The sequence below is a fragment of the Rhyacophila brunnea genome, unplaced genomic scaffold (assembly GCF_057557595.1).
Source record: "Rhyacophila brunnea isolate RB1 unplaced genomic scaffold, BYU_Rbru_1.0 scaffold_24, whole genome shotgun sequence".
NCBI classification, from domain to species: Eukaryota; Metazoa; Arthropoda; class Insecta; order Trichoptera; family Rhyacophilidae; genus Rhyacophila; species Rhyacophila brunnea.
The window spans coordinates 2,713,775-2,739,631 of record NW_028232904.1 but is presented as its reverse complement, the minus strand read 5'-3'; the positions used below and the strand labels follow the sequence as shown (position 1 = coordinate 2,739,631).

The window sequence follows — 25,857 nt, the reverse complement described above, 5'->3', positions numbered from 1 at the left end:
CAATTTGATTCGCGCAGTAGGTTCTTTAGTCAATAAGATAAAAGTGTAACGATAAGTACAATGAATGCTCAGAAAAGACCAAAACTTTCACAACTAATGGGAAAGTATTCCTTTGTGATAGTGACAGTGAAAGCCGAACGTTGGTGTTTAATTGGTAACATCTGACCATCCTCAGCCAAACATAATACATATTTGTTTTGGTTTAAAATGACAATGGGAGAGTATTGTAGATCACTTATAGAACTGCATACTTGTGGTAGTTGAACATGCCTACATATTATTTATTGAAACATTTTTAATGACAAAACTATTTAAAATTGTAAATCATTAACTATGCTGAGTGATTTTCATCAATGTTGATTGGTTCTGTAGTTTAGAGTTACATATAACCAAACAAATAAAAACAGACAGACAAAAAGGTAAACACATTTAGTTTAGATTGGAATAATTATTTTTCAAATACCCTATTTGATTTGGACATACATTTTTTAAGTATATCGATATTGTTTAGGCCAATTATGATCCTAATTTTATTTTTCTAACCCGATCCAATATTTCCTACCTACGTTCACAATCATTTGTTTTCAACCAGGCACATCAATAAATAAATGAGTCTGCACCCTTTCGGCTTCCATCGCGCCGTGATATAATACGATACAACCGAAGCCGCGTTAACACAACAGGGTGACTCATCCATCACGTATCTGCACCGCGATTTCCTAACTATCGACTCGTGTGGCACCAGACGACATGACGTAATTGTGACGTCAGCCAATACACGCTCGAGGCATGCCGCCCAGCGCGCAGTGCTCACCGTAGATATTATTACGATGAAATACCTATATGTGTATGGTGACAATGAATAGCGCCGCTGTCTGAGTAGCGTTATTTTCTCGAGTGCTATTATCACTCCGGTAGTACGTCACAATGATGTCATATGACGTCATGTCGACCGGGCAGCTGGCACTCGCAAGTTCTAACATAGGGCCCCTGCTCGACTTTCGTTGCGCTAAATCGAGCGAACATCGCGTCTCTCATCCATTCTGATCTTGTCATCGTTATTCATCCCAAAAAACAAGTGTAACGATTAAATTGACAAACCACCGTCAGTTTACTAGTGCGCGAGTGCGTGAAACCCGGGTCCAGCTCCATCACTCCAAGGTTAGTGCCTGGATTGACTCCCATATAAGCCGCCCTTCCCCAGCATCTAGGATCCACCCCAATTACAGTCCACTGAAAAGCGCCGCCAGGTATATAATGCATTCAGTCGTTATGTGTATAACAATAAAAAAAATAAAAAAGCTCTTTTATTTCATACAGATAAAAAATAAATAACAGTGAATTGACTATATCTAATGTATATATAACCTACAATTATATCTGTTATGTATATATATATATATATATATATATATCTATCTATGATTTTTTTATATTTTATCTAAGTATATTTTTGTATAATACATATATATATATTAGGATTTTTATTTTGTATATAATACTGATAAATAATGTTTATATATTAAACAGTGCTATGTAACGTTTATATAGTATATATTTTTGTATTTGTAACTTAAATAATATCTTGGTTTGTTTGGTTTGTAAGAACCCCTCTTCGGGTGAAGGCCTCCTCCAAAGAAAGAAATCCCACTGGACTCTGGAATAGATGCAAGGTTTGTTGTATTGCGTGGTTGTATTTTCCTTTGGAGGGTTATGGTCGTGATCTTCCTCGGTGACCAGCCGTATTGGAAGATGGTTTTTGTTTCTTGTTATATGTTCATGTATGAGATTTTCGCGGGAGATCCCATGTATATAATAAAATAACTTAATTTATATCAAAACTTTACCTGTTCATACAATATTATATTATTAATACGTAGGTACGCTAACTTATTAGCCCATCGTAATACGAGCGAAGTTATTCATACAATAACTGAGTAGGTAAAACCGCAGTTAGTATTGCTATAAATTAACCTGTCAAACGAGCAGCACAGATAACCACTAATTAATAATAATTATTGACAGTTGAAGTAACCGTAAATCCGTATAATTAATTGGTGATAAATAAATACAATATTTAACCTATTGCAATAAATAACAGCATTATTTGATGTTATTTCAAATAACTTTATACAATGTTAAATAAAAATTATCACCCTTTCAGTTGAAATAAACGATAAATAAAACATTAAAAACGTAAGAATTGACTTTAGAGAAGATAACTATACCAATCGATTATAATTTTTAATTACCTGTCTCATTTTGACACTCATTATTTACTCAAATATAAGTACATAATAAAAATTTATTTACTTCTGTCGTACAAACAACAAATCAATTATAACATTAGCTTGCATTGAGACGTCTTAAACATTAAATTTGTTTTTAAAATGAAGATGTTTTAATTAGTGATGTTAGTCCAATTCGGTTTAACTTTACAACAATACAGTGTTTTCGTGTTTATTTGTTAATTTTGTCAATTATTTTGAATGCACGAAGTATTGACGCTAAACATTGTCGACTCAAATAGTAAACAAGCCGATACATTCACAATGACTGGTTCTACTTTTTCCGCCCCTCACGTTGTTGTCTATGTATGAACTGTCATTGCCTGTCATTGTTCTATAGAGTACGCATACTGACGCGTCTGTCGTGTTCACGCAGGGAATGGTTTGATTTGAATAGATAAGTTACACGATAAATAATACACTAGCATTAACACACCTTCTACGAATGTAATGCATAGATGTTACATATTTTTTGGAAATCGATATTATCACCGGTTTTTGTGTGAAGGACAAGTCTGACTTTGACAGCTGATGAATAACAGGAATGTATATTATTTATAATTTATTAATATATTTGATTTGAGAATTTTTTTTAATTCAATTTGAAACGAGAGAGGGCGAATCAATATGTCAAGCAATCAGGGATCTGATTTTGACAGCTGAAAAGTGGACCACTCGTTGCTTGTGCAAAAAGTTTTAAGGCTTCAAAGAGCTTTATTAATCTAAAGATGGCGATGCGCGAAACCATTAAATATCAAAGATTTCTTTTATTGTGTTTACTGTCAATTCGTGGTGGAAATGCATTGTATTATTAATTTGATTTAATGAAACGTAAATTTTTACCTCTGAGGCGGACGAAACCGGTCCAGATATAATTAATTAAAGTGGTAAAAGTACTGTAAAAATTTGCGTTTAGTTAAATTTAACTAATAATAAATATCATAGAGTTGAGAACAGGAAACACAAACACAATGGAAAATGGGTTGCCTTCTGACTGAGACTAAGGCATAAAGCCCACCAAAGCGGCGCTCGGTGCGCTCTCTTCGAAGTAGGTCCCCTCCCATCCGCGCATTACCCTTCACCTATGTAATAAGGGGCTCAAGAAGCACAAAATAATTATTATTATCAGCGTCCCTCATAACAAAGCAATAAAAATATTATTAAATTTCTCGGTGCTTGTAATTAATATTCACGATGACATCATTCTACCAGCGAAATATCGGACACGCAATAATTGAACAACGAGTTCACTGTTATTTAATAATGTCTTCTCGCTCGTCTATCGACGACGCTTCCAGAAGCGTGATTTTGCTTGCCGTGTTCAATGAATGGACTACGTTGTATTTTCGTTAATTCGTATCGCTGAGAAGCCAAAAAACGATGAATCATGGGGCAGGCGGGCACAATGCGTCGTCAAACCCAGTGTACGCTGGCGTATTTGATTACGTTGTATTTTCGATGATTTACGCGCCACTTGTGAAATTTTGCGCGAGTGCCCCACTCGCTGCGTTAAGTCGGTTTTACGCCTAAGGTTTAATTCTCGAATGTGAAGAAATTTCGAATAAACTTAAAACACGTGTTAAGTAATGCGTAATTTTCAATAGTTACGTCAGTGTCATAACATATTACATTGGAGTTTGTCACATAAACGAAGAGCGTATTTAATATTGATAATATTCGAGAACATTCACGCGTGCTTTGTATTATTTACACCTTGTGGGCTGACAGTCGTTAAGTCGTAAACCAAAGATGGCTTATAGGAAACAAATATAATGGGGAATGGGTTTCATTCCAGGTGAGGCTGAAACAAGCAGTGGCGCACCCAGGCGGGGGAAGGGAGCCTGGCACCCCCCAAACATGAAAATTATCAGAATGATTTTAAACATTGAAATTGAAAGCCAATAAACTATACATTTGGGCTTAGACAAATAAAAACACTACAAAAAAATGATTTGTAATTCTCCAGCACTATTTTTAGAAAAAATTCTTACACAAAAATTTCGAAACACTAATGTCGGGTTTTTTTAGAAACCCAATGTCTAATGGAACTGTCAAAAAATTCTCGGTGTCCTCCCGAATTCCGGACTGGTGTAGGTCATGGCTGAGGAAGGCTGACAGGGCTCTAGCCTGGGGGCCCGTTTACCAGATAAGTGAGATAAACACACATCATAAATTAGCTTTAATAGTAAAAAAAAGTCGCATACGGTGCTATTATACTTCATGGCCATGAACATTTTCAATTATATAATTGTATAATATATTTTTTGATTATTATGTGTCGATACTCGACAGCTCCATTATTAAAGTAGATGTATTAAAAATCGCCAATAATTCACTGTATATGTACCTTTAATTTGAACTAAAACACAATGTGATAAACGTTAATGTAGTGCCTTTAATCTTAGCGGTAGGTAGGGGGGCCGCCAAATAGCCTAGCCTGGGGGCCCGTTTCAGGATATGGAGACCATGGTGTAGGTTCACCGAGTGCAATAGACAAAAGACCGATAAACGATAAATTAGGCTGTGAAGAAGAAAAAGAGTCTATGGGACTAATTTACATTCTCCTCCTTGGGCTCCCCCCAATATTAAATCCTGAGTGCGCCACTGGAAATAAGGTTTAATTGTCGATTCGAAATAAATGTGAGATAAACTTATATGTAAACACGTGGTAAAAATGTGCTTTTTTAAAATAGTTACTTCTGACTAGGGAATCCAATCCCGAGCCAAAATTCTGATCCCGGGATTTCGGGATTACAATTTGACAATCCCGGGATCCCGGGACTGGTCCCGGGATTGGCATTTTTTTCCATTGTTAATATAAAATTTTATATTTACAAATAACATTGATAAAATCCGTCATGAATAAATCTAGTATAATTTATACTATTTAAGACATTTATTGTTAATATTGTGTACGTTCAATCTTGGAAATACATAAGTTTAATGAAGTAAATAATATTGTAATATAAATAATAATGTGAATTTAATATGAGATTGCTGTTTCTGATAGTAAAGACCTAATGAAAGGGTTAGCGAGATTTAAAATAGTAAAGCAAATCATGGTGTACTTATGGCCTTTCCGCTTCATAAATCTAATTAGTCAGCCAAATATTAAACTGCCGTAAAACGTATGAGATCATGGTGGAATTAATTTGTTAATAGTGCTAAGCATTGTTTTTTTCCAATCTTTCTATTTTTTATTAATTTATGTGAAAAAATAGAATGAATCGGCAACTTACACATGGATATAAATCAAACTTCATTCAAACTTAGTTTATTTCTAATGTAGTTATTTGTTATCAAAAGTATTTTTTCTGTTATATTTTTGTTTTTATTTTATTTTCCATAAAAATTGATAAAAAGATCAATCCCGAAAGTTTCGGGATTACGTTTATCAATCCCGGATCGAAAATAGCTCGTGATCCCGGGATGCGGGATCCCGGGATTGGAATCCCTACTCCTGACCGTCATCATAAAGTAATAAACACAATCCGGATTCAAAGTTTAGGTCAAGGGCATGGCACATGGGTTTCACATTTCCTGTAAGTATTAATCTCTTCTATGGAGTTCAAACTTTTACATTAATTAGCGGAACCTATCTAGATAAGAAATATTTACGTTCAGAGGGGTACAAAGAAACAAGTTCCATTAGTAAATCCATTACTTTTCAAAATCCTGGCGAGAAATGCTACCATTAATATTACTTATAAAAAGATGGTACTATTTTTAAACAGCCTTTTTTATTGATTGTGCTACATCGAATTATTACACTGAGCATGCGGGAGACTAATAACAACAAGTCGCGGTAGGTTGAATTTAATATACGTTAGATTGAACAAAGGTTTGGAAAGGTCAACAGCATAATTTATCTAGTAAAGTAAGACACCGCATTTTATAGCTCAATAATGAATCTACCTTTTGATAAAGAGAAGAATTTGTATCAGAAAAAGAGCTTACCTGCAGATGATGGTCATGATGAATATTAGGAATCCATCGAGGAGATAGCTGGAGGTGAACGTCTTGATGAGGGCTTTCAGTAGTGATGGTTTCTGTCCTTTTAACTTGGCGCGGTTTATTTCTCTGAACCAGTTTCTGTAACAGACGCAATACAGGACATAAGTAAAAATCACATATCGACATCCAAAGAAAATGTTCTTCTAAAGAAATGTAGCCCAATACCCTGTTAACACCGATTTACTGCTGACAGTACGTATTATCGCAGCCATAACAAAATAATGCACATGTAAACACGTATTATCGTGCAAAGTGCAAGATTTCATGCATGAATCATAAAAGTTTAGAAGCTTCTAAATTTTCACGCGACAATTGGGCCGTGCAATAGCTGCGCCTGAGCAGTAGAACGATAGTAGCGAACCTGCTCGTAAAAAAACGAACTACACTCGACGACTCATTTTGAGGTTAACGAATTTTCACTAACTGTCAAAAATAGTACCATAAAATGACACCATCGCGTCTCGCTTACTCTTGAAGAATGAGATTGAAGAGACAGTCAGCAGTCTTACGTGCAAACAGCTGTTATTATCGCGATAGTTTAAAATACACATTATTGGTGCAAGTAAATCCATGCACGTGTACATGCACTATAAACGTTTGAAAATGCTGGAAAAAAGGACCTCTAATTAAGTTAACTGCATGTGAACATCGCGAATTTTCCAACATGGTAAAACACAGGCATAAAACACTCATAAATTCTCGTGTGCACAAAAGAAACTTTTTTAATAATATTCTGTTAGGTGTGCACCTACTCGTGACCTTACGACAGTTATACAATTCTATAAAAGGTTTATGTTTTGATATAGTAAATTACGGTCAATTCTCGATGAGAAAAGACCCTTTCGCTTGCCGTAAAATGCCGCAAATTTGAGCTGAGAAATTTTCCATCGTAGATACCAAGATGCAATTACCTACCAGACCAACTGGGGGTCAGATCGACTTGAGAAACTCTTCCCTTTCATCCGACATATGGGGACACTCCCAGAGGATATGATCGACATCCTGCAATTCGCCACATAAGCAAGACAACTCCAGCAGAATCCAGAGAACGATTCAAAAGAGAATTTACTAATGTACAGCTTCTTCCTAGTTTTCTTCATGTATTTTACCGTATCCGGAAATGTGTACGTAAACAGTTCACCGCAGGACATTTATTCTTGCGCCGCAGTACGTGAAACATGAGTTCGTGTAACATTTAATCAAATGACGAGTTCTTCGTTGAACATTTCACCGTGGAGTATATTTGTACGTATGCTACAACATGTGGCGAATTTTATGAGATGTCTTTACTAGGTTAGGTTAGGTTAGGGTTAATCTAATTGGAACAGTACTATTTGCAAACTATCGCCGCATTTTGTGAGATACGTACAAATATACTATATGATAAAATATTATACGGACTCATGTTTCACGTACTGCGGCGCACGAATAAGTGTCCCACGATGAACTGCATACGTACAACTTACATGTAACCGTATTTTACGGGGACGATGTCATGGGTGATTACTAGTAATCAGTATACTATTAATAGTAGGTATTTTACACTGGCGAAGGATGGAGGTAGGCTGTTAAGATCCGAATAGTGTACACTAAATTTTATCAGTCAAACGTATTTGTTTTCATTGAACTAAGGCTACAATATTGTGTAGATAGTGTTTGTTACTTTTTTTAAATTCAATTGAATCTTGCCTAACCCAATCCATATTAGATAATAGTCAAAAAATATTCATTTGCCTGTAAAATATCTAAAATTATGCCACTAAGCGATACATAATTTTAGATATTTTATAGATAGATGAATATTTTTTATCGATTAAGGTTGGGTAGGCAGGGGTTAATGAATTTAAAAAAACTTACCAACACCATCTAGTATTTGATAAATTATTTGTTTAATTAAATAAAACAAATAATTAATCAAATAATACAATGCAGTTCCACCATGAACCGACGGTTAACACTATAAATGAACACCATATATTTATTTATTTATTTATAAAAAAAGAGAATTACGGCATTACAGCTATTGGCCAATGCGCCATAATACATAATAAATACAAATATATAAAAATATCTTAATTACGAATAACAACTAATTTAACAAGAAAGTGGAAAAGACAGCATGTGTAAATTTTAAAGAAATGTGATAATATATACAATTATAAATTTAACCAATTTAATACGTCCACAAACATTATATAGTTAATAAAAAACAAATCAACCTTTATGGTGCCATCAAATAAGCTAATTGCACGATACACAGCATCATGAAACATAACATCTATCCTGCGACGAGGTATCTTGAAGACCGTGGAGCTACGAGTGATATTGGTGGGAACATGAAAATTAATATTTGCCAGTATATACGGATTGTAAATGAACCCACGAAGAAGTAAAAAGAAATGCTTTAAAAGAACAATCACTCTTCGGGTAGACAGGGATTGCATTGATAGCATACCCAGAAGAAAACTAGTCGGGAAATTCATTTTATTGTCATTATCATAAGGAAAGAACCCGTATGTTCTTAAGTAGAGAAATCTAAGAAATCTATTGTGGACTCGATCCAACTTAATTGACCTATTAGGACTCCAAATAATGCTGGCATATTCAATAATACTCAACACAAATGATACGTATAATGTACGTAGCACTCGGACGTTTTCGAATGATTTTGAAACCCTCATAACAAAACCAAGCATTTTGCGAGATCTAGTACTGATGTTAAGAATATGCTGATTGAAAGTGAACTTTGCATCATACAATACACCCAAATCTTTTATCTCCGTTAACCCTACTCAATATTATAATATTGTTATTCTTAATTCAACGAAAACAAATAAGTTTGACTGAAAAGGTGTGCACTATTTTAGTCGAATCGCCCATAGGATACCTGAACTATTATGGTTTGGCTTAGGCAGGGTTTAATTGAATTAAAAAAAAAACTAACCAGCACTATTTGCAAAATATTGTATTCTTAGTTCAATGAATATACTGTATGACTGACAAACTTTCTTAACAGCATTCCCCAACTTGTCATTCAAGGAAAGATCAATGGGAAGCATATCAGAGGACGGCGCCGCATTTCATGGCTTAAGAACCTCCGTGATTGGTACGAGTGCAGCTCCACTGAACTGTTCCAGGTAGCAGACGACAAAGATAAGATCGCCTTGATGGTGGCCGACCTCCGTTAAGGGATGGCACAAGAAGAAGAAGGCAAACTTTAGTGTGCACTATGTAGGTTTGTCGAATTTTAGCAGCCTACTTTCATTCCTCGTTACTGGAATTTTGATTCATATTAAAAATGTGTATTATATTTATTAATAAACTGCACTTTACAAATCATGATTGCACGTTAGAACAATATGTAAACAATACAAATATTTTTATTTCAACATAATCTTGTTAATTGAATATATTTACAAATGACGTTGATTATATTCGTTTCATAATAATCAAGTTTATTTGTTTGAAATTCAAGGCTGACGTTATTGCATTAAAATAATCGATATTTAATCAATATTCGACGAGAAATAAAAATTTATTTTATAGTAATTCTACGTTTTGGTAAAGATAAGAATGTAGAATGAAGTTTTAATAAAATGCGTGCACGCTTGTTCACAGCCTGCATACACAAAGAGGATGTCCCAGAGGCATGGAAAAATGCCAGCATTTCATTCTTCACAAAAAAGGTGACATAGAAGACCTAGCAAATTATCGTCCAATAAGTCTACTCCCTATTCTCTACAAGACGTTAACAAAAATTCTCTCAAACAGTCTACAAAATGTACTAGACGAGAACCAACCGAGAGAACAAGCCGGATTTAGAGGAGGATAAAGCACTATGGACCATATCCAAGTCGTCAGAGAAATCATAGAGCGGTGCCAGGAATACAAACTGCCACTATGCAAGGGTTTTATAGAATATGAGAAGGCGTTCGATTAAATAAAGAAATGTTCAATACTCGACGCACTCAGAAAACAAGGAATCCCTGGGCGCTATATAATTATTTTCAATAATATATACAGTAGCGCAACAGCATCTGTCAATCTCAATAAACCATCGCGCAGATTTCATATCAGCAAAGGAGTCCGACAAGGTGATACAATCTCACCCAAACTATTTACAGCTACCATTGAAGACTTATTCAGGCAACTTGACTGGAATGACAAAGGGATCCCCATAAATGGAGAATACCTGAGTCATCTGCGCTTTGCCGATGACATAGTAATTTTCTCTCAAACCTCCAAAGCAGAATGCAGGAACTCGCTGAAGTAAGCCAAAAAGAGATCCTCATCAATGGCAGTCAGCTCGAACAGGTGAAAAGCTACATCTTTCTGGGACAACAAGTGTCTATAGATGGATGTATATTTGATGAAATTGTTCGCAGAGTAAAGCTAGGCTGGAATGCTTTTGGCCGCCTGAATAATGTCTTCAAAAATGACCTTCCACTGTGCCTAAACCGCAAAGTGTTCAACCAGTGTGTGCTTCCCGTGTGAAACATGAACCCTAAGTAAAAGAGAGATCCAGAAATTTATAATAGCACAACGTGGTATGTAGAGGTGCATGCTGGGCATAACGCGAAAGGACAAAAAGAGGAATGAGTGGATAAGGAAGCAGACAAGGGTTTGCGAAGTAATAGAGTTTATTAAAAGCCTTAAATGGAGATGGGCTGGACACATAGCTCGAAGAAGAGACAATCGTTGAACAAATCTAGTCATCCAGTGGTAAGTACAAAACGTCCGCAAGGTAGACCTATAGGCCGCTGAATCGATTAAATGATAAAGTTCTGCGGAAGTACGTGGCAACGCAATTTACAGGACCGAGAGAAGTGGAAGCAGCTCGAAGAGGCCTTCATCCAGCAGTGGATAGATTCAGGATGATGATGATGAAATAATCGTAGGTATTCGTTCCAAATGAAGAATTATATTCGATAGACATCGTCGCCCCAAAAGCAAAAGGGCGCATTTGCAATTTTGACGGTTCTGAGTTATGAATGCAGTTTTCTTCGTAATTTTTTTCTCTACATTCTCTACATATACCTTTATATATATATATATATATATATATATATATATATATATTAAATGCTCATACAATCGCTGGACAAATCTAGTCATCCAGTGGTACCCATCAGGTACAAAACGTCCGCAAGGTAGACCTAGAGACCGCTGAATCGATGAAATGATTAAGTTCTGCGGAAGTGCGTGGCAACGCAACGTACAGGACCGAGAGAAGTGGAATCAGCTTGGAGAGGCCTTCATTCAGCAGTGGATAGATTCAGGGTGATGATGATAATGATACTATTTAGGTATACTCCTCTGATAGTTAAATGCAATACTCATGCAACCAGCGGCAGTTTTCTTTGTCGTAGATGACGCAATCAATTTGTCAGAGTATTTAAAAGGGGCCTCGAAACAGTTCAAACCAGCTGTACAATTAATAATTTATACTGAATATACATAGGTAATTTGAAAACATCTCTTGCATATTCTTGTGTTTTTCTTCTTTAAACCATATCCGATCTTAATGGGAAATTCTTCCTTACTACTAATCTTACGAGAAATGGATGTTAGCCACTTGCTCAATCTATTATGTCCATACTCTGAGTCCAAACACAAATTGAAAAATAATATGTGTATTTGGCAGACTCAGAATTTGAACCCACAATGTTATAAGCCAGCACGTGAGCCGCTCGGCCAGTAGGTGGGTTAGTACATACTAAACTTTTGCATATTTTAGAATTAGAACTTCAGAGTAATGCTATTATAGAGAACGCCTATTTTTCGGCAAAATGAAGCCGTGTTTCTTGCGTATAACACACAGTGGAACTTCGATTTTATTATTATTATCAACTTAACTATGAAACGTTATACCATCATGTTGTTTCTCAGTATGGCTACCAAATCTAAACACAATATAGTTAACAATGTTTTCTGCTAAAATAACTAAACATATTAACCACAAACTTTATATTTAACACAAAAACAATAAATTTCAGAAACACGTACTCGCAGTTTTTAAATGAATGTAATCAGTCTAGTTCATTTTAACCGACGACGATTTGAAAAAAATGTTTAATTCAGTCGTACTCTAACGCATAGTGCGGAGATATAAGCGTGCCGAATGCTTACTCACTCGCACTTATGGTTCGTTTTTGTTCAGGCCTTGATCAGAACCTTGACCACGTGTCATAGGTTTGCCATCTCTGTACTAGACATTAATCGGTATTATTCAACGGTTTAATCGCAGTCAAAGTGATTACTAGTTTTCTGCAATATCGCAGTGATTAGAGTAGGCAATAGTTTTTTGAATAAGTTTGCTTATCTGTCCGCAAAGCAATTTAATGTAGTACGTAGGGCATGGCCCCCACTGGGGGGGGTAACAGGGCTCTGGCCTGGGTGCCCGGTTTTAAGGGGGGCACGGCGTGGCGAATCGACCAGTCAAGTTAGATAAACACTAAATCTCACGCTCTTACACTTCGAACATACTAACATTTTAACCATGTCTAATATCTTATGTTATGTATAATTTTTTGGATGGAAATGGAATAATTTTAAATATTATTTTATAGATAAACAAATATTTTTTTACTATTATCTACTATGACTTGGATTAGGCTGGGTTTAATTGAATTTTAATAAAAAATAACAAACATTATCTACTCATCGTAGTCTTAGTTCAATGAAAACAAATATATTTGACTGACAAAGTTTAGTGTGCACTATTTATGTCGGATCTTATCACTCTATTTCCACCCTTTGTCGCTGGTATAAACTGCAAGCCACTCCAGTTATAATCTATTTTGTACTAATCAACCATGACGTCTATTTAAAAAATGTGTGTAAATCAAATAGAAAATTCATATATTTGTATTACAATTTACGACCTGCGTAAAGTAGTCGTGAAATTAATTTAAATTCAATAATATTGAATATGTAAGGGGCAATAAGCCAGAAGAGTTCTGTAAGTTTTAGCTTTAGTTTTGTTTTACATCATAATTATTTAGTTTTTGTTAGTTGTCCGTGGAAGTTCTCGCATGGGGAAGTTTTATTAAATTAAGTCACTGTAAACTCAGTCAAAGCTCAACGTGGCGACTTCAGTCTTGTGTAGAGTTGGGTTTCGGAAATTTTCCGACGGGAATTCTCGAGAAATTTTTGAGATTTTCCATCCCGAATCTCGAGAATTGAATTTTCAGTGAAACGGCACATAATTTTCAACTATAGGCGCGACGAAATTTTGGACTCGCTGGCAATCGGAGAGCTAAAGTCGAGCTGTGAGCACGTCAATTTGTTTCGTAATGGCGACGGGGGTATTAATTCTTAAATCGTGTAAAGATAACTAAAAAACGTTACCCATTTACTTGAAAAAGAAAACATGTCAATGAATATACTATTATAATATAACAATAAACATAAAATTAAATGGATGTATGTTCAATTTTTATGACAAATTATATTTCGTTCGGTACGCGTCATTTGCACAATCCGCGCATCGCCTAGCCACGATCTTTTTAGACCATGCCTCAACTGAAGTATAGCCTTAAATAAGTTATTCACTTCCCTTAAACGCACCATCTCCAATATATTGTGCAATCGATATAAATACATGAATTAGAATAGTTCAGAAGTATACAGCTGCCTTGGAACCAGAATATAGTTAGTAAATCTACAACTTTTATCACTAAGTGTTTTATTTAGATATAAATTTGATCTCAATGCTATCGATATAACATCTCACGGTGAATTGTGATACGGGCAAAATACATATTTCAACATTAAAACTACAGTATGTTAGAAAATGTCGTCGCCCCAAAAGCAAAAGGGCACTTGTGCATAAATTGGGTTTTGAGAAAAACGCATTTTAAGTGTTTTTGAAGTGAAAAAAAAATCGTGGAGAGGTTATTACTTAATATTTTGAAATGAAATTTGGAACACATGTGACCTAATTACTCAAGATTGAAATTTGATTTTTTTTATATAATTTGTCAATTTTTGATTTTTAAGAGGTTTTAAGTCACATGTTACCCTTTTCCTATATGCATTTATGAATAGTTTTATCTTCATCTTTTGATTTGCGAGCGTCCACTTTACGCTTATTGTGATCTTCCAAAATATTTATTTGCCCTCTGTCCGCTGCGAACATGTTTTAAAATTTTTCACAAATTTGACGAGTGCCCTTTCTCTGCAACGAAACTATTTTTTTTGTACAAAGGCCCTTACTCATTTTTAAATAACTACACTTGTTACCTTTTTACTATATTATTTTTGTAAACATTGCACATAGTTCGTAAAATCGTGTACATGTTACCTTTTAATGAAGATCAGTTTACAAATACACAAGTAACCTTTATTTTCTTTGCCCAATTGTGAATTCATGGGTTTTGCTTCACAAATGTCGTTTTGCCCATAATGTAGAGAAAAAAATTACGAAGAAAACTGCATTCATAACTCAGAACCGTCAAAATTGCAAATGTGCCCTTTTGCTTTTGGGGCGACGATGTCTATCGAATATAATTCTTCCTTTTGGAACGAATACCTACGATTATTTCATCATCATCATCATAATCCTGAATCTATCCACTGCTGGATGAAGGCCTCTTCGAGCTGCTTCCACTTCTCTCGGTCCTGTAAATTGCGTTGCCACGTACTTCCGCAGAACTTTATCATTTCATCGATTCAGCGGCCTATAGATCTACCTTGCGGACGTTTTGTACCTGATGGGTACCACTGGAAGACTAGATTTGTCCAGCGATTGTATGAGCATTTAATATATATAAAGGTATGTGGATGCCTATATGATCATATTGGGATCGAATAATTATGGTCAAAAGAAGAAGAAAAAATAAGTTTTATACGTTGAAGTTTATCTAAAATCTACAAAAAAAATAATATCACAACCGGTATCTACATCTCGGTATCTACTTTCGAATAAATTAAGAGACAATTTGACATATTGGAGCAATTCCAAGTATTGGTTGTAAATGTGCTCGTAATGTTGGGAACCCCTGCAGTAATAGATAATTCAAGAAAACCAAGTATGGTAAGTGGTTTTTCCTTTGTACGCACTTGTGAATAATGCAATATGCAACCTAGTAAATAAGGAAATTGTATGAATCTACCAGAATTTATTAACATATATTTTCCGCAAAACCATTCGGATAGTTTGATGCGAATGCAAGGAAAATTAATAATATATACACGTCATCAAGACATATATTTTATTATGTATAATTAAAATAATGTACAATACATTGATTTAATTTATTCCATATTATTAATTAATCAATATATTTGTCCCAGGGTCAGATTTATCCGCCTAGCACAGGGATGGCGAACCTATGGCACGCGAATGTTTCATTTTGAAGAGAAAAGAAATAACTATTTTATATTTATTTAAAAAATGTTTTTTTTTAAGTTTTACAAATAAATATATAAGTACTTACTTATATATAATTTAAAAATAATGACGACATAACAATGCGTCTTTTCTTCGGTTTTTCATATTATGTTTACCAATTAATGCGCAAACGGAAACAACAAAATTCATGAATAAATGACAAAATCGCATTGTATAAAAAATTGCAGGCAAATCCTTTTCATGAATAATTATTACGTTTAATGTAAATATACAATTATTGCATAGGACAGTCCTTAGAATCGGGGGATTAAAAATAAAAACATTCAATCAACAAATCTTATCAAATTAATTATTCATTAATTAGTCATTCAAATATAACTGCTTATAATTTTACCTCAATCATAATCTCTAAAAATGGAAAACCGTTCAGTGATGGAGAATATAATATGAAAGAAGAGTAGTTTAAATGCTTCCATGATCTCTTTGACTAATTTGAAAACAAGGAAAAAAATCAAAGATTAAAAGATATGCCTGCGGCTAGAAATACAATAAATATGAAGAACTCAATTGTAATTTTAAAACTTTTTAATAGAATTCTTAAAAACTATTTTTTAGAAAACTTAAAAAAAACTTTTTTTTCGCCATGAAAATCTGTTTGGCACGTCAGACAGTCGAAAAATATTATTTTGGAAATTTTGGCACGCGTAGGTTAAAAGGTTCGCCAACCCTGGCCTAGCACAAGTAACAAGGAAACACCTTTAATACAATTATGTATAATTACTAATAAATTCAATATAACGTAAAATCTAATATTCCAATAAAATACGCTATCATTTTTTGAGGTTAAGATGTCAAATTAATAATTTTCTTAACCCATTGTATGTAGGTAATTATTAGTTTTTATGGTTACACGTAAATTGTACGTAAAACATTTCACCGTGGCACAGTTCGCCGTGAGCTTTCTTATCGGAAAGAGATGACCTAATACTATACGGTCTCCAATTTTATTAGATTCAATAAGAACATTAATTCAATTTTCATAGAAAAAAAATCTAAATTCAAGAATGAAAACCTAACCTAACCTAACAAATAATCCGGTATATCGTCTATTTTCAAAATTTGTTTGTTGCTTTCTTCCTGTAAAGACGTGTAAATCGACAAGAGTAGTTTTATTTAGACATGAATTTTATGTCAGAACTATATGACCCAAAGAGGTTGGACGGTCTTTAATATACAGCCATAATATATTTCCAATACAATATTTCATGGTGAAATGTGATACGGCGAACTGCATACGTACAAGTTTCCGGAGATTTTACATTATGTTCAATGAAATTAATACGTGTTATCATAAAATAATTAATTGTTAGTATAAATAACTTTAAAATGTATAATAGTCGAGTGGTAATGTGTCGGTTTATAATGTCATGGGTTCCGGGTTCGAATCCCAGGTCTGGTCATATTCAATAAATTATATTGATAATTGTTCACTAGATGATGTCGTGGTTTTTCTACAAAATTTTACAGTCAATTAAACAGGGTACAGTATTCAACACGTGTCCGATAACTTGTATGTATGCAGTTTGCCGTATCACACTTCACCGTAAAATGCTGTTTTGGAAATATATGGCCGTATATTTAAAAACCATCGAACCTCTTTGGGTCGTATAGTACTGACATAAAATTCATGTCTAAATAAAACACGGTTCTTGTCGGTTTACACTTTACAGGAAGCCAGCAGCAAACAAATTGGCCGATTTACTCGATTATTTGTTAGGTTAGGTTAGGTTTTCATTCTTGAATTCATGAATTTTGCCAAAATCAGCTATGATTATTGAATTAAGGTTCATTTATTGAATCTAATAAAACTGGAGACCGGAGAGTATACGGTCATCTCTTTCCTATAAGAAAGCTCACGGCAAACTGTGCCACGGTGAAATGTTTCACGTACAATTTACATGTAACCAATATCATGATCCTATTAGGATGCAAGCAAGTGATGTGTGTGTGTTAATGTCCTATTGAATGGACCAAACCGGTTCTGTTATATATTAAATAACATGGAATGCATTTATGTTAAACTTTGTTTTATTTAATCAGTAAACCTTGCTATATAATATAATAAATTGAATATAGTATGTAGTGTAGGGATCCTCAACCAGAGTTCGCGTTGTGAACACTTTTAATTATTTGTATTGTCCATCGGACACACCTCAGAAATATATCTTTTGACGGGACTCGAAACCGCATCCATCAGATTCCGACCAATGAGCTATAGCAATTAGATTACCTGCACCGGATGCACCATGCCTAAGCACAACGAAGTTAACCAATAACTGTGCGTCCGAGGTGTCAATCAAATGTCGTTAATACAATCGACAATTGAATGACAAATTCTAATTCTAATTGATTTACGTTTTGTATTATTTCATTTGAGTCGTTTTTCGCGACTCGGATTTTGAATTTCGGCATCTTCGGGCACTATGCGCCCTCACCAATTGTAATTAATATATACAAACAACGAATAAAGATAGTTATATATTTGGTGACATTTCTCACACTTTATCTAGTTCCATTTTTATGAGTAATGAGATTTTAATACGCTTATCGATTATATTCACTGCTGACCAGTTAATTACCACATTTAAGTATCATGCTAATAATATCTAATGGCAACGTGCCAGTCGCGTTGTCAGCGCTAAATGAGTTAATAGAGGGTGTGTAATGCATCTACTACGGGTTTTTAAAGATATTTAAAATCTCCAAAATTAATTTTAATACTTGGTCTTTTACTCAGTGGGTGTTTGTACTGTTTTCAGATATTAATGTCTTATATTGTGATATCTTGGTCGCTCAAAGGATGGCAAAATTAAAAAGTGGTCACGATCCTCAGCCATGAGTGTACGACCAAGAAGAGTCTTGTATATACTTACGAGAATGAATTAAATTAAATTTATAAATATATTCTTTATTACACTACAATAGGCCAAGAGGCCCAATGACAGTAGTGTAGTGAAACAGTAGTGCATTCATGAAACAATCACAAAAACCTAGGCTTTGAGAAAAATCACATAAATATAATGTGGCCTCACCGAGATCTAACCCAGAGCTCTCGGATGAAAGACCGGCGCCTTGCGCACTGCATCACGAGCTCAGTGCGTGAAGATGCTGAAAGGTGAAACCAGTGTCGCAGATGGAATAATACAAATCGTAGATTAATTAAAATACAATGCATTAACGATTGAATCGACTATCTAGCTGTTGTAACACTGACTTATTACTTGTTAAATTGATAAATAAAAATTCTTACTCTTCAAGTTTATCTGCAGCCACCTGTGATCTATCCGAATCCATCGGTTGGCACATGTCCACGGTGGTCAAATCCTTACTCATGCCCTTCCGAAACAGCGGCATCATCCACAGGAAAAACAACTGGGAAATACAGTTGGCGCGATTCTTAGAATTGGTCTTCCTGGCGACCTTGGAGGCGCCTCCGCCGTCAGCTTTTTCTGATCGTCCGTTGGCACCATTTTCACCATTCTTAGTAGCCATTTTGAGATTTTTTTAGTTCACTGGCTTGAAAAATGTTTAACTATTATACTCTAGTCATTTAGACACTTGTAGGAACACTTATGTTTTCATTGTGTTTTATTAGTTAAGGGATTGCAATGTCTATTTTATGATAAGAATAGAAAAAAACTATATAAAAATAATAAATGAGGGGGTCATTTACATATTTCACAAGATTTAGTTATTAGATTAAATATGACGCAGTGGTCTATGTACATGAGTGCGAAACCCGAGAGATGTTGGTTCGATTTCTACTGGGTGTCTTTCTTACTTGTTTTAAAAAATATTTTTTCTATTGGTTATAAATTATGGAAAAATTGTAAATACCCACTTTATCCAATATATTACTGACAAAAAATCGAACAAGTAGTTAATAATTTTTCAACATTCAACAATAGCAGAACAAAAAAATCACAAACAATGAATATAAAGTTAATCAATTACAATTTTCAAAATAGCTTTTTCACAAGTACAAATAATTGAATAATAAATGCAATGTAAACCAAACATAACTTAAAAAACAAAAACGACACACTTAACTATTCCTAAATACTATTTTCTGTTTTTTGGCCGGAAAAAAAATTACCTACAATTTTTTTTTCAATATTATGCTCTGGCATTAAATTTTTCCGCATATGTATCTGTCAGTATTTTGTTTATATGCGGAAAACGACCTCTCGACGTTCACAGAGGTGATTGGGCAAACTTTAAATAAATCCACAGCTCGGAGATGGCATGAAAAATGCAAGTGCATCTAAACTATCTACCTTCCTAACTTAGATATATTTCGATAAAATAATTTAAAAAAACTAAAATTATAAATTCAAAAGCTCTAAAATATGCATTTATTTATGAAATATGCACTAGTGTCTCAAATATGCTCTGACGTCTCAAATATGCATTTATATGCACAATAAAAGGAAACCCATCCCTCGAAGGAAACCCAGGGGGGGAAAAGCCAGTGGGAAAGCCACGCACACGATGGGGGATAACATTACAAAAGATGCCAACCAGCTGCTAAAAATCATGAACTGGAAAAGACGTGCGGAGGACCGTTCCGGCTGGAGGACGGCGGTGGAGGAGGCCAGGGCTTGACTTGAGCTGAAGATTGTAGCCATCGAAGCCATCGAAGCCATAGCCATCGAAGAAGAAGATGCACAATAAAATTTTATTTTTGGATTCTGTGTCTTTCAAAACAGATTTCTGTGTAACTCTCATAGCTGTGGATACACCCTAATAAAACATGCACTAGCATATAAATCCGGGCCCTAGTTATAATATATAATATAAGTGTTTTCAAAACGATGTAACAGGGAACTCAGAAATAATGGTAACTGAAATTCACAACGGGTAAGGCGATAGCAGGTAACCGACTCGAGTAAGGATGAATCCGGGTTAAACTTACACACGTGTCTAGAATACGTTTAACGTCGAATACTAAAAACTGCTCTCGGTTTATGCATTTACGCTCATTTAATGTTGGTGTATTGCACGTGCATAATGCGTGCTTCATTTTCGTAGGACACTCACACATTCAAAAGCCTGCTTCACCATGCGGCGTATTGAATATAGCCTATTGGTATTCTATTTATTATCTGTTCTGTGCTATGTAAGTATGTTTTTTATTCATTCATTTATATTTTTTAATCAAATCGCCGTTTTTTTAAATTAGATAAAAGAAACATTAAAACTTCGATTTTAGCACAAATCTTTATGTCATCTTCTAAACAAATAATTATCAAACTACATTTTATTGATAAAAATATTCATATCATACAATATCAGTGGCGAAGGGTGGAGCTAGGCTGTTAACATCTAACATAAATAATGCACATTAAACTTTGTTAGTCATACGTATTTGTTTTTATTGAACTAAGACTGCAATTTACATATGGTATTGGTTCAGTGACGTCCAGTGGGGGTAGGCAGATTGAGCGTCGCTTGGGGGGCGGCAGTTACTCAAAGGGCGGCAAATCGAGGAGAATCATTAGGTATATATAGAAAGCTACATAAACTTAGTAATAACGGAAATATCTTTCCATTAAAAAATCAGCTTACTGGTTGGAAACAAAATAGATCTATTAATTAGATAAGTACTATACAATTTTCAACAGGAATTTATTTTTTTGTCGGGTTCGCGATGTCTAGCTTATTTCCGTTGTCCTTGGACGTCACGTTCTTCATAGTCACTCGCGAATTATGGAAGTTGTCAGGTGTATTTTTTAAATGTACCTATCTGAAACCATAGACTCGCAATATTGTCTATTGAAACAGAGATGGCATTTAAGTTAGATTTAGTAGTATAGGTAGATACCTATATCTTGTTAGTAATGTATCCATACAACAAATTTCTTAGATATTGGAGTCATGAAAGGATGATAAAAAGTACTGTATAAAAAAGTGTGGTGGCATTTTGGCACTGCCTAGGAGCGGCATGTTGTCTAGGGACGTCAGTGTATTGATTAGTTCTTAAAAATCAATTAAACTCTGTCTAAACCAAACCTTAATAGTTTTGGTGTATTTTGGGCGATTCGACAAAATTGGGCACTCTTTTTCATTCACACCTATTTGTTTTCATTAAATTATAAATACATATTATTAGACATGCTGTTGGTTTTTTTTTAACTTCATTAAGCCCTGCCTAAACCAAACTATAATACATAAAAAATATTATTCCATATTATAAAATATTCAAAATTATGTATGATTTAATGGCATAATTTTATATATTTTATAGATAGACGAGTATTTTTTTACTATTATCTATTATGGTTAGGTTTTCGCAGGGTTTAATCGAATTTTATAAACTAACCAACATCATCTATAAAGTGTAGTCTTATTTCAATGAAAACAAATACATATGACCATGCCCCCCACATCCTGAAGCGGGCCTCCCTACATATCGCTAAAGGTAAAGGCAGAGTGACTATCTACAGTTGTGTATTCCAAATAGTGTTCGAGGTAAAAATTAGGGTATTTTTACCGATTTTTTTTTTGTATTTCTAATACACCCACTTGAATTATGGAGTTATCGAATATTGACAAACAATAATCAAAAATTACATCGCACAACCGAATGCTTTTAATTTTGCTTTAAGTGAAATAGAGCCGCAGACGACATTTTTTTACTATTAGTGCAATTTTGTGATGTGTGTTTACCTCACTTGGCTGGTCAATTTGCCAGACCGGGCCCTCTTTATGCCAGGGCCCCCAGGCTAGAGCCCTGTCAGCCCCCTCTTATGGGGGCCAAACATATGACTGACAAAGTTTAGTGTGTACTATTTATGACGAATCTTAACAGCCTACTTCCACCCTTCGCCACAGCAATGTACTAATAAACATATGCCGTCAAACCAACAGTATTACACATTATAGACCATTTGTTTCTAATTTGTAAGTTTATTTTTTAATTTATTTAATGAAATATTTTTAATTGAAGTTTTGAAGTTTTCAATTCACTCGCGAAAGTAATACGATCACCATAAGAAAGATTCTCAGAATTTCACTTTGGCTTTAATCAAGCAACTACTCACAATCGGAAAATGGTTTAGATTTAAATACATTATTATTCAAAACACACTTTTCTATCAATCATAAATCCAAAATGTAATTATTAATAATTATTAAGTGTATAATAGAAATTTTGTATAATTTATCCGATTTAAAATTACACGTGGCTTCTGTCATTAGTTTAAAAACATATTGTAAAACTAACACACTTCTAGATTATTATCTATTAGATTTAAACACAAAAAAAAACATGTATATTTACCGTGAATTTAACACACAACATGTATCGACACTCAATAGCCACACTGTTTTAAAAAAAAAAGAATGTTAATTTTATTTATGGTAAATTTTCCGCAAGTTTCCCGCGTTAATTCGGGTATTTCACCTATTTTAAACGCGGAAGGAATTTTCATGCGTTAGCCGCGAAGAACTATACCAGAGTGAATCGTGATGGTTGGAAACGCGTATGTAAATATTGTACTGTAACAGTTCAGTATGTCGTGATTTGTAATCGGGCGCGTAATGAGATTAATTTACGCCCGTCGCGAAAATAACTCTATGATATATGCAGGGGCGGCTCTACCTTAAGGGTTCGTAGGGACCATCCCCACATCGTTTTCATGTCAAATAATTACAAGATAAAAAGAACATTTTATATACCACGTTTTTAAATTCTCTGTTGAATCATATAAACTTGACAATTTTATGTATTAATAATTTAGGACAAATAAGGCAATTGTCAACAATTATTTTTTTTTCTATTTTGCAACAAACAAACAAATATAGAATACTGAAATGTTATTTTGATTTCCATAGTAATGCACGTATATATTAATAATTTTGTTGCTAGTACCACCCCATTGGCAACCAATAATAATGGATTGGATTACGGATTTCTTCCGAAATAACTTTTCATACAAATCAGAATTAACTGAAAATCAATTCAATTCTACGGCTAAAAATGGCTAAAAGTGTTAAAAGAATGCATTGGCATCGTTTTCTGAGATATTCTAAAAGTTTCAAATGTCTAGCTAGTCGGGAAGTTAGTTAAAAAACGTTTGCAAGATTTGTACTGGATAAACAACCACTGGACAAACAAGAATACGAGATAAGAAAAACGTGGTAAAATACACGTCCGATATTTTTATCATTGTCATAATATACCTACATAATTACATAGATTATTTGAACTATTTAATTTGTTTTATTCATCTAAACCCGTCGAAATGTTATTATTAATGTTATACAAATAAATAAAGCAATGATTTTTAATTATGTAATAACATAATGATGTTTACGCGGTATTAAAATAATTAATTTAATTAAATATGCCCTATTTCACGGTGACACATATGTACAAATTAATACTTTGGACGCTGAAGACGCACCTGGCGCGTAATTACCAGGCAGCCGATCGATGTAATTAACGTGCATTTTAAAGGTTATAATTAAAAAATCATTATCTAGTCAGCAGCGAACGAGTTAAGAAAGCTATGGCGTCTACTTTTCGCTGTATACGCATACTGGGGAGTGAATCAAATAACCCATAAGTAAACGCTCACTGTATGTCGTTGTTCAAAACTGATAGTGGTAAGTCTATAATAATAATAATAATTACATATTAATTAGGTTAATATTTTTAAGCACCCTTTTCAGATGTGATTAAGTAACGACTCAGATAATTATATTATTTATTCTTAAAAATCACTCATTTCCTCATTAATAAAATCATATTATAATGAGTAGCTTGGTACATAATGTATAATATGACAACGCAGGTAGATATGTATATTTAATAATTAATGGCTAAACCCCACCACCTAGAAAGTCGTCGAGCCGCCACTTAATATATGACCAATTTACTCACAGGGCCAGATAGCAACCAACAGCCAGCTGCCTCGCTAGAGCGGATCGTGCCGACTTGCCGTCGTAATGAAATAGTGGAGGATTTAATAAATTTATGAAAAACATCCAACAATTAAGAAAACCTCAATCACTGCTGACTTTTTAGTTCATATTTAATTACCACATTTAAATATCGTGTTAATTATATCTAATGGCCAACTTACGCAAACGCGCCAGTCGCGGTGTTAGCACTAAATGGGGATGCAAAGGATGCATAATAATAGTAATTAAAATGTCGTATATTTGCATTGAGCATATTTTTATCAAGAAGTTTGGCACTTAAAAAGATTTCAAATGTTAAAAATCCGCCTTATTACACAATTAATTCTGTGTGTTTCATGGCGGTTTAGTTGCATTGTCAAAATTCACCGCTCTTATACCATTTTATTTACTTTGTTTCTACCTGCGCATTTATTCTATACACAAGACTGCTTTCGGCCGCTACGGCAGCTATTTAGAGTAGGTTTGTATCGAAGTATTAGCACTTATTGTAACAATTACAATAAGTTAGCTATAATTGTTAAATAAATGATATGTTTTAACAGCACCTCTCTTGGCTATGCTAAATTTTTGAGCTAGATACACAGTTTTGACTTTTAGACGGTTAACTTATTGTAGTTGTTACAATAAGTACTAATACTTCGATACAAACCTATCCTACATAGCTGCCGTAGCGGGCCGAAAGCAGTGTTGTGTATAGAATAGATGCGCAGATAGAATCAAAGTAAATAAAACGTTATAAGCGCGCTGAATTTTGACAATGAAACTAAAACGTCGTAAAACACACCTAATTAATTGTGTAATAAGGCTGATTTTTAACATTAGATATCTTTTTAAGTATCAAACGTCTTGATGATAATATGCTCGATTCAAATTGAAGACATTTTTGTATAGAAACAAATTAAAGTGTTAAAAAATCAACAAAATTGCATTTTGATAAGAAATTAATGTGTAATTCAGAATGGCGTCCATCTGCCACCGTTGTTACAGGATGCAGGACATCAAATGTTTTAAATTACTTAATAACATGTGTAGCTATAATTTTATGATCTTATTTATATTGAGTCCGATATATTTTTAAAGAATTATTTGATTTATAAAATTTATTTTTATTTAAATGTGTCAAAATGGTCAGTTTGATATATATGTGGTGTTTGAGAGAGTAAAGAATATAAAATGGTCGTTCATTTTCTAAATATGTTTAGCCCAGTTTGA

The 25,857-nt window shown here is 34.1% G+C and overlaps 1 protein-coding gene across 3 annotated transcripts in view; it reads right to left on the bottom strand.

Annotated features, from left to right (window-relative positions):
- LOC147068881 (ATP-binding cassette sub-family C member 4-like) overlaps positions 1 to 23,183 on the bottom strand; it is a 91,577-nt gene extending 68,394 nt beyond the window's left edge. Inside the window, exons 1-4 of one of the 3 annotated variants that reach the window (XM_085951099.1) lie at positions 23,123 to 23,179; positions 23,000 to 23,042; positions 18,968 to 19,356; positions 6,246 to 6,380 (exon numbers count right to left, since the gene is read on the bottom strand). In XM_085951099.1, the coding sequence (XP_085807225.1) occupies positions 6,246 to 6,380; positions 18,968 to 19,209 (377 nt within the window). In that variant the 5' untranslated portion in view covers positions 19,210 to 19,356; positions 23,000 to 23,042; positions 23,123 to 23,179. Of the gene's footprint in view, positions 1 to 6,245; positions 6,381 to 18,967; positions 19,357 to 22,999 lie in introns of all 3 variants that reach the window. The other 2 variants (XM_085951100.1, XM_085951098.1) reach the window with 2 other exon arrangements.
- Between the last annotated feature and the right edge of the window lie 2,674 nt (positions 23,184 to 25,857).